Source organism: Rhinolophus ferrumequinum (assembly GCF_004115265.2).
Source record: "Rhinolophus ferrumequinum isolate MPI-CBG mRhiFer1 chromosome 15 unlocalized genomic scaffold, mRhiFer1_v1.p scaffold_54_arrow_ctg1_1, whole genome shotgun sequence".
Taxonomy (NCBI): Eukaryota; Metazoa; Chordata; class Mammalia; order Chiroptera; family Rhinolophidae; genus Rhinolophus; species Rhinolophus ferrumequinum.
In genome coordinates this window covers 3,336,411-3,346,270 of record NW_022680357.1, presented here as the reverse complement: position 1 = coordinate 3,346,270, position 9,860 = coordinate 3,336,411, and the positions used below count along the sequence as shown (strand labels likewise).

The 9,860-nt window shown below is 57.7% G+C and overlaps 1 protein-coding gene across 2 annotated transcripts in view; it reads left to right on the top strand.

The window, feature by feature from the left end:
- IFT140 (intraflagellar transport 140) overlaps nucleotides 1-9,860 on the top strand; it is an 88,133-nt gene that overhangs the window by 66,030 nt on the left and 12,243 nt on the right. For both annotated transcript variants that reach the window (XM_033101081.1, XM_033101082.1), the window contains exons 19-25: nucleotides 5,099-5,276; nucleotides 6,016-6,206; nucleotides 6,669-6,764; nucleotides 7,076-7,208; nucleotides 7,303-7,446; nucleotides 8,010-8,138; nucleotides 8,286-8,468. In XM_033101081.1, coding sequence (XP_032956972.1) covers nucleotides 5,099-5,276; nucleotides 6,016-6,206; nucleotides 6,669-6,764; nucleotides 7,076-7,208; nucleotides 7,303-7,446; nucleotides 8,010-8,138; nucleotides 8,286-8,468 — 1,054 coding nt within the window. The remainder of the gene's footprint in view (nucleotides 1-5,098; nucleotides 5,277-6,015; nucleotides 6,207-6,668; nucleotides 6,765-7,075; nucleotides 7,209-7,302; nucleotides 7,447-8,009; nucleotides 8,139-8,285; nucleotides 8,469-9,860) is intronic.

Below are 9,860 nucleotides of genomic sequence, written 5' to 3'. Positions count from 1 at the left end.
GGGACCCTCCTCCCCGGCTCCTCCCCACCTTCCTTTCCAAAAGGGAGGGCCCGGGATGCTGGCCTGGAGCAGTCCCATGGTCCCACCTGTCTGTCTTGGACGCAGCCAGCCGGGCACTCAGGTACCACGGAGCGGCTGCAGAGGCAGCTACTGCCCACAGTGCCCTAGGCCGTCTCCTCACTGGGTCTGGGCCTGGAGACAGCGGCACGGAGCTCAGGGCAGGTAGGGCGCTGCTCACCAGCCACCCGCCCAGCCCTTGGTCATTCCCCCAGCACAGAGTGGGCCAGGGCCGGCCGTCGACACGGGGAAATCCAGATAGAGGAGGGAAGGGCAGCGGAGGAGGCAGCTGTGATGGGGAGGTCCCCTTGGATGGGCCCCCACCTCCCAGCTCAGACCCACTCGCTCCCTAGATCTGGCAGGTCAAGGGCCCCACTTAGAGAACTGCCAGACCAGGGCATCGTGCTTGAGGTTCAAGAAGGCAGGGCTCTGGACGTGCTGTGCCGGGCACCCCGGGAGGCCTGAGGGGAGCGAGAGAATGTGGTTTCTGGCCTGGGCTCTTTGCTGCTGATGGGATAGCAACCTGCACAGCTGATAAGGGACCAGGTCCATCACGACGTGTGCTGGTGTACCTCGAACGGAGCCGTGAAGCTGCTGGGGGCTTGTACAGACCTTCATCTGCTCTGTTCAAACCCCCCTGAGCCCGCAAACCAACACAGTGGGAGGGTCGTGACACCCACACCCAGCACTGGGCCGCTCACCCAACCAGGGCCTCAGAGCGGCTATGAGTGAATGAAAAAGCACCACGGTTTGTGAGTACGCACCTAAGATGTGTAGTAAAACCCCTGGGGCTCCGGGTAACAGCACACGCTGCCCCAAGGTGTAGGGAGGAGTGTCCTCACTCACAAGAGAGAAAGTTGGGGCTCAGAGAGGTCCCGGAGATGATGAGACGACCTCAGGGAGGGCGCAGCTGAGCTGTTCTCAGCCCTCACCTTTCACCTCCCGCTTCTAGAGCCCTGGAAGAGAGCTTCTAGAGCCCCAGCCTGTGTGGACACCAAGCAGGAGTCCGGCCAGCTCTGGAAGCCCCCCTGCTCACAATGCTTTCGATCCCCTGTTTATACAGGGCCTGTACGTGTAGCACGCAAAGCGAGCCACCCCCCGCCCCACATCACCAAGTCTTATGTTCCTGAAAGGAAGGTGGTCTTTGGAGAATCGCGGGTCCCGAAAAATGTCTGTGCATCAATTCCCTAAGGGGTTTGACCTATTTTAGGATTCTCCCACTTTCTGTCTTTCCTAGGCTTGTATCAGGAGAAAAGCTACTGTTGCTTCTCTCCTCCTCCCTGTGGTCCCGTTCTCAGCACCAGAGGCTGGATGGGGGCGGGCCCATGGTCCTGTCCACCCCTGTACCCACACGCAACCCCCTTCTCTGAGGAAGACGGGGGCCAGCAGTTCAAACACTCAGAGTTCCTGAGCACACCGTGCAGTAGATGGAGGCCTCGAAAAGGAAGTTTTCCCACGTCTCCTCCTTATTTATGTAAATCATTTATTCCTAGGTAGTCTTTAAATGGTTAATTTCTGATAAAAAGCAGCACACGGTTTCAGATACAGGAGCACCTGCTTTGCTTGTCCCAGGAGCAGCTGCTGGGCCAGAAACATCCAGCTGTCGTCCCAGACTGGGTGGCAAGGGGGGCCAGGACCCCCAGGAAGTCCTCGGGGGGGCTCCTGTCAGTTCATCAGGTCCTCCACCCTCAGCCGTTTCCCTAGATTCTGGCTCATGGCAGAGTGGGGAGCTGCGGGGTGGGGCAGCAGTCCTGAGTTAGGAGTGATGCTGTCTTCGGAGAACCCCTCCCTACGTCCATTCATCCATCCTGTGACTAGGGCGTCCCTTAGGGGAATGGAAGCCAGGCCATGGGCTCTGCTCCCTGGGCCACCTCGAGGGCCCCTCCTGTCCTCCAGCATTGTGTCCTGTCGTGGGGTCTAGCTGCAGCGCCAGCGTGTGCCTGCCCTGTTCCAGCACACCGACAAACGAGTATTCATCTTAGAGCAGAGAAGGGCAGGAGGTTTGGCAACCATGTGTGCTGCTTAGTAGAACACGAGGCCGTTCATCTTCCAGTCACCCACGCTCTGCCTGGGGGTCTCCATGGAGCAGGCCCGAGAAGGGGGGCCCCTGGGGCTGTTCTGGCCGGCCCCCCAGCCACCCGTCTGCGGCTCGCGTAGGCGCCTCTCTGAGTTGATGAAGTGCAGATGTGAATGCTGTCCACAGACTGGCTCCGACAACAGGAAACTCTCAAGACTTGGATGGAAACTAGGTGGTGTTTACTTCTCGGAATTTATGTCGGATGCACAAACCCCAGAAGTGCACCCTGGAGCTGGAGCTGCCCGTGGAGAGGACAGGAGCTGTGCATGGTGTTGGTGCTGTGCTGCTGGTGGCCGGAGGCAGTGGCCAGCAGAGGACACAGCCAGCCCTTTGGGTCTGCACTTTGGGCAGTGCTGCGTTCAGCTGCATGGGGAGGCGCCCGCCCCCGCTCCAGTCCCCTCAGGCAGCCTCAGCCCAGCAGGGACATCTGAGGGTGTGCGTCCAGCGCAGGCTATTTTTCTGATGGAGGCTTCATTCCCGGGACGGAGGGCGGTGGGGTGGAAATAACCGGGTGTTTCAGGGATCTGATGGATGGAACGCTTTGTCGAATATGTGCACACAGTATGCCCCGTGCTTTTATCCCAAGGAGGCACAGTGAAACCCCAGAGGCCCTCCGTCCTCTGCCCCCAAGAGTGCTTGATGCTGGCCAGGCACGCAGCCGTCCACTGGGAAGAGTTCTGGGACGGAGTTCCCAGGTTCCTCTGCTTGTGCGGTTCTTTTCCACTTTAATTGGATGCAGATATCGGCCATCTGCTTTCAAAACAAGAGAGAGGAAGGGGAGACAGAAGAGGCCTCCCCCAGCACTCGTCCTCACCCGCACACTGGTCTCTTATGTCCTTGGCATAGAGTATTTTAAAGAAGGTTCCAATCGTGTGAGAACGTTTGGAAAGAGAGACTAAAAGGCCTCATGTCTAAGCAGAACCTTGCACTGCGGGCCTGGGAAGGCCCAGGCGACGCCAAGCCCCGACCAGCGCCCACCTCCCTGCGCTGCCCACGCCTGTTCTGGGGCCCCACCTCGGAAGCGCCAAGGCATGTTTAAAGGGGAGTGAGAAGTCTCTGAGAAGCAGTGATGACTTTGCATCAGTTCTGTAAGTGGAAAGAAAAAAGTTGTACAGAATGGACTAGAAACGGGGGGTGAGAACAGGGTATCTGCTTTGAGATTTCAGGTTTGACCCTGGACTCTGCTCTCACTAGAACCAGCCATATTTGGGGGAGCCTCATTCACCGGGTCTGACTCGGTCCCCCAGACCCTCATGGCTCCAGGGAGCCCCTGCCTTAACAGTGGTGGTGTCTGGGCAGCATACAGACGTGTGCTTCTAGACAACTGGCTTCACACCCCTGGTACTTCCATGTGCGTTCCAACCAGCAAGTGAGGATGAGGGAAAGACAAGCTCTGATTTTCTGCTTATTATAAGGAGGGGAGTTTGGTGCAGAGAAGGTGATTTCCTGCCTGAAGCTGCTGGATGGATAAGGGGCCTGGCTCTGCGGACCGTCCTGCAGCTGCTGGCCCCAGGCAGGAGACCAAGCTGCAGCCCCCGGACCTGGCGGGGTTCTAAGGCCTCTGCTTTCTCAAACCCTGTTAATGATCGGAATTCTGAAGGCTCAGGCAAGGCCATTAGGAAAATGCCTGCAGCACTGAGGCCACAAGTCGGACACTGCACGTGCCTGGAGTACCCCCTTCCTCACCAGAACCTTGGCTGCAACCTCTCAGAGGCCTGTGAGCGGAGGGCCCTACGTCCCTCATGCTGCTCACCTGAGGCCAGGTGGGGAGGAGCAGCCAGGGATGCAAGGGGAGGGGCCTGAGGGTCTTGTGTGTGTGTGTGCATGAGCGTGTGGCGGTGAGTACCTGTGCCCAAGTGTAGGGTGCACGTACATGTGTGTGTGGGTCCATGCGTATAAACGTGAGCATATGCGTGGGCTGCAGGTTTTATGATAGAAAGGTATCTGGTTGATTGGAACAGCCTGCACTCACCCCTACAGACCAGGGCCCGAGGGCTACCCAGGTATACTCAGCTCCTTGTGGCAGTGAGCTCACACCGAGATGCTTGTTTGGAAAAGGCCTGGGTCTGAGCTCAGGGTGGGCAGCGCCGGGCCCCGTGGGCCTGGGACCACCAAGATGAGGAGCCAGAGAGCATGCGCTCGGGCAGCCCCTGCAAGGACACTTGAGTTTTGTGGAGCGTCATCATCCCTGCAGGGTGGCCGTGGCTTGTCTGAGATTGTTTCTAGGCTCACACTGAGCCTGGGACCTGCCCGGGGGTGGGCCAGGAGCCCCAGGTCAGTGTCAGAGAGAGAACAGTAGAAACCATACAAGGAGTAGGAAGAACCTGGGCCCCCCGAACCTTTTTTTGCCAGGGTGCGCCCAGCCATGTGCCCTGATAACACGAACTCAGGGGCGGGCAAGGAGCAGGAGTCCTGGGCACTGCACGTGCAGCTCTTCTGTCCCACTCCTCGGCGGGCTCTGCAGCCCCCGGACCCTCAGCTCTGGGACGGGGGGCTGTCCTTGATCCCCTGTGGGTGTGGTGTGTGTGGTGAAGAGAAGCTAGTGTTTGCTGAGCAGATGGACCTACTGAGGCAAGAAAGAGACGTGGGCATTTGTCAGCACACAGAAGACTCTTCTCTTTTAACAGGACCCCGTCCACCATCGTCTGCAGGGGAAACACAGGAAGCCTGGGGCTGTGGGAGGGAGCCTGGTGTAAAGAGTGGGGCTACCAAGACCCTGGGGAACGGGAACTGTGAGAGGCGGTGCACCAGCCACGGACCCAGGAGACATGTTTTCTTCTAGGGGGGGATGTGGTCCCTGGTTTGCCGTGTTGCTCTGGTGGAACCCGTTCGTCTCTCCAGCATCCCCTTTCTTGGTGACTGTGGGTGTCCTTCTGTGTCCCCTGCGTTGTCTGGCATTGGTCACGGTGAGGCCCGAGGTTGGGGGACTGGAAGCTAATGGAGCTGCCATGTCCTCTGCCGCAGCGAGGCTGTCTGGGAGAACATGGCACGTGTGTGTGTGAAGACCCAGCGGCTGGACGTCGCCAAGGTGTGCCTGGGCAACATGGGCCACGCACGTGGAGCCCGAGCCCTGCGGGAAGCTGAGCAGGAGCCAGAGCTGGAGGCCCGGGTGGCTGTGCTGGCCATACAGCTGGGCATGCTGGTGAGTCAGGCAGCGGGCCTCCCGCTGAGAGGGCGCCCCTCACTTTTTGGCCAGCTGGGCTCTGGAGTGACCTCAGAGGGGAGGCCGTGCTGTGTGCTTATCTGGACCATTCAGTTGCAGGGAACACAAACCCTCCTAAACTAGCTTAAGCCAAAAAGGGGTGGAGCCCCCAAGGCCTCTCTCTCCCTTCTGCCAGGTCTCCACCCTGCCCACTGCACGTTCACAGAGCTCATGGCCCATCGTACCCCAGGAGGAACAGAGAGGCTGATAGAACTCAGGAGGCAGAGGCTGAGTGGCCGGACAGTGGGCTGTGGCCAGCGCAGCTCAAATGGCCCAAGGCTGCGTGGGGGCTCAGACAAGGGCTGGGGGGCACCCACGTGTCTGCCACATAGGAGAGCTGAGCATACCTGAGTGGTCAGGCCTCACCCCTGCTCTGTAGGGGTGCATGCAGACCACTCTGAGGGCATTGCATCGGGCGGGGTCTCCTCCCTCGTGGCACGCAGGGACATCCCCACTAGAGACAGGCCTGGCTGAGGTCAGCCCTTCCTGGGGACGGGGATGCCACATTGGCATGTGGCATTCATCTCGTACATCTCAGCACGCCTCCTGAAGTGTCCTTCTGTCCTCAGTGTGTTACGCCAGTCTGTCATGGGCTGGCTGATGGCACATAAGGCATCCATGGTGGGCTGTGTGGCAGCCAGAGCAGTAACTGGGCTGACATGCACGTTCTTCTCTTCAGGAGGAGGCCGAGCAGCTGTACAAGAAATGCAAGCGCTATGACCTTCTCAACAAGCTCTACCAGGCCTCCAGTCAGTGGCAGAAAGCCATAGAAGTCGCCGAACTCCAGAACCGTGTCCACCTGCGCACGACCTACTACAACTACGCCAAGCATCTGGAAGCCAGCTCTGACTGCAGCCTGGCCCTCAGCTAGTGAGCGACGGGCCTCTCTGGACTCACTCTGGGATGGGCCGTCATTGCTGCTGGTTTTTATCTCTGCCCCAGTGAGGTGGCTGTAGAGGTTCTCAGAGGAAGATTCTAGACGGACGTGCCATCTCAGGGCAGGGGGTGACCTCCTTAGTGGGAGGCTTTCAAGGGGAGCTTGAGTTGTTGCTTTAGGAGAACCTCAGAGACGGGGCCACCGCTCCACCTGGCCTGGCTCCAAGTTCTGGCATATTAAGGAAAGTCTTCTCCGAGGCCTAGTGTTGCCGCAGCCCCGATCTGGCGTGGTGTCACCCATGGTGGTGCTGGTAGTGGTGCCCGGGGCAGGCCCACAAGTAGTGGGTCCACAGGCCGCAGAGCTATGGTGGTGGAGTGAGACTCCAGCCTGTTTGCACTCGGTCAACAGCAGAGCTGAGACACTGGGAACCAGCTGCTCTTTCTCTTCTCTCGCAGCTACGAGAAGTCAGACACCCACCGCTTTGAGGTGCCCAGGATGCTGTCAGAGGACCTGCAGTCCCTGGAGGTCTACATCAATAAGATGAAAGACAAGTGCGTGTCCCCCACTGGGCGAGGGGCCGTGGCAGGTGGAGGATGGGGGCTTGAGGGCTGCTCGGGGGACCTTCTGGAGCTTCACATGTGAGAGTGTAAAGCACCTTCTCAGTCCCTTACAGCAGGTCCCCAGGACGCCGGGCAGGGTGGCTTTTCCTCTAGACGAGGTTCCTTCAGATCCAGGGGACTTCACTCTTGTCCATCCAGCTTCCACAGCTCCAGACTGCTGGTCACGGGAAGTGTCCTCTGAGGGTGTCATTTGGGACCCAGGGGCTTGGGGACCTGAGGGAGAGCTTGCGGGCCCCTTGCAGGGCGCTGTGGAGGTGGTGGGCCCAGTACCTGGAGAGCCAGGCAGAGATGGATGCCGCGCTGTACTACTATGAGCTGGCGCAGGACCACTTCTCCCTGGTCCGCATTCACTGCTTCCAGGGCAACATCCAGAAGGTAGGAGTGTTCTGGGAGTCAGGCCTGTGGGGGTGGGGGGGGGAGGCCGGAAGCCAGAGCCAGAGCCCCTACGGTCTCCCTGGTGTCTTTCTAGGCTGCGAAAATAGCCAATGAGACTGGAAACTGGGCTGCGTCCTACCACCTGGCCCGGCAGTACGAGGGCCAGGAGGAGGTGAGGCAGGCCGTGCACTTCTACACGCGGGCTCAGGCTTTCAACAACGCCATCCGTCTGTGTAAGGTAGGTGGCTGCGTGCATCCCCGGGGCAGCGGATGGCGGCCCATGACCTCGACGGTCAAACCCAGGCAGGTGGAAGACAGAGCTTTTCTTGGCCATGTCCCACATTCTGTTACAAGAGTTGCAAACAGAAAACAGAGAATCGAGCATCACATCCCCCACTCAGGCCTCACTCTGCCTGCCACATGCATCTCTGCCCCTCCTCCTACCATGCTGTCCTCTCTAACGGTGATTGTAAAGCACAGAGTTGTCACTGCGAGGTCCCCTGGTATCCAGGGCTTCTGAGCACTTGCTGAGTAAATAGCAGGTCGTTCTACGTCCATAAGAATGTTCCAGCCCAGGGCCTCACTTCTGGAAAAATCCAAAATGTGGAAAGCCCTCATGTCAGACAGTTCCTGTAACATTCTGTATGAAACGAACAAAAGGAGACCTCTGAGAATTCTGGTACACAAACCCAGTAAGACATTATGACGCTCGTTGGAAACCATGACCGTGTCCAACGAGGTAGGTAGGACCCCACAGACCTGGGCAGGAACCCCTGAGCGCCGCCCCACCTCTCCCTGCAGGAGAATGGCCTGGATGACCAGCTCATGAACTTGGCCCTGCTGAGCTCCCCCGAGGACATGATTGAGACGGCACGCTATTACGAGGAGAAGGGCGAGCAGATGGACAGGGCGGTCATGCTGTACCACAAGGTGAGGGGCCGGCCCTGCCCTGGACCTGAGGGACCACAGCACGGCTCCCCAGGACCAGGGGGACTTGCCTGTGTATGAGGGGACCCCTTGCGCACTCTCGGGACCTGGGGCTTGGGCAGCTGCTCAGAATTCCCCTGCTGTCCACAGGCCGGCCACTTCTCCAAGGCCTTGGAACTGGCCTTCGCCACCCAGCAGTTTGTGGCCCTGCAGCTCATCGCGGAGGACCTGGACGAGAAGTCGGACCCTGCCCTCCTGGCCCGCTGCTCGGACTTCTTCCTTGAGCACAGCCAGTACGAGAAGGCAGTGGAGCTGCTGCTGGCCGCCAAGAAGGTAAGAGGTCTGCGGGGCCCCCACAAGGCACACACTTGGGCACTGAAGCCCTAGGATCACCATTTCCACAAACAGTGGACATGGCTTCACCATCTGTCGTGATTACGTTTTCATGAGGAAGCCGTGGCTCCAGCCTGCCTGGAATGAGGGGGCTGAGAACCAGCTTACCTTGCCCCGCCGACCCCAGGTGTGGACTCATTCACTGGCCATTTCACTGGTGTCTTCAAATTATAACTAGGGAGTTCCACTCATCTTTTTTATGTGTTCGGTAAAGTACGCGTAACATGAAATTTAAAATGTACCCTCTTAGCTGTGTTCTAAGTGTACAGTTCGGTAACGTTAAGAACATTCCCATTTTCATGCGACAAATCTCCAGAACTCTTTTCATTTGGCAAAGCTAAACCTCTGTCCCCATTAAACAACGCCCCCACCCCCTCCCCCAGCCCCGGCACCCTCCGTTCTACTTTCTGTCTCTACGAATTTGGCTGCTCTAGGGACGTCATGTAAGTGGAATCATACAGTTTTTGTCCTTTTGCGACTGGCTTATTTCACAGAGCATGTCCTCAGGGTTCCTCCATGTTGTGGCATATTGCAGAATGTCCTTCCTATTTAAGACTGAATAATATTTTGTTGTATGTATAGAAGACCACATTTTGCCTCTCAGTTCATCCATAGATGGACCCTTGGGTTCCACCTTTTTTTTTTTTTAAAGATTTTATTGGTGAAGGGGAACAGTGTGTACTTCCAGGACTTTTTTCCAAGTCAAGTTGTTGTCATTTCAGTCTTAGTTGTGGAGGGCGCAGTTCAGCTCCAGGTCCAGTTGCTGTTGCTAGTTGCAGGGGGCACAGCCCACCATCCCTTGCGGGAGTCGAACCAGCAACCTTGTGGTTGAGAGGATGCGCTCCAACCAACTGAGCCATCCAGGAGCTCAGGGGCAGCTCAGCTCAAGGTGCCGTGTTCAATCTTAGTTGCAGGGGGCAGAACCCACCACCCCTTGCAGGACTCGAGGAGTTGAACTGGCAACCTTGTGGTTGAGAGCCCACTGGCCCATTTGGGAATCGAACCGGCAGCCTTCGGAGTTAGGAGCACGGAGCTCAACCGCTTGAGCCACTGGGCCGGCCCTGATACAAGAATTCTTGAACAAATGAAAAGGCACCCACCATGTTCTTGGTTAGAAAGACCCAACAGATGTACATCTGATCCTCCCTATGGCAGTCTCAGACGTCATCTGACCCCATGGAAAACACCACAGGGCTTTCTTTAGCTAGATAAATGGATTCTGTAGTTTTGCAGTGAAAACTAGGTAAGCCAGAATAGTCAAGAAAAATCTGGAAAAGAAGACTAACAAGTTACTAAACCTCCCAGATCATAAAGTATATCAAAGCCAGAATA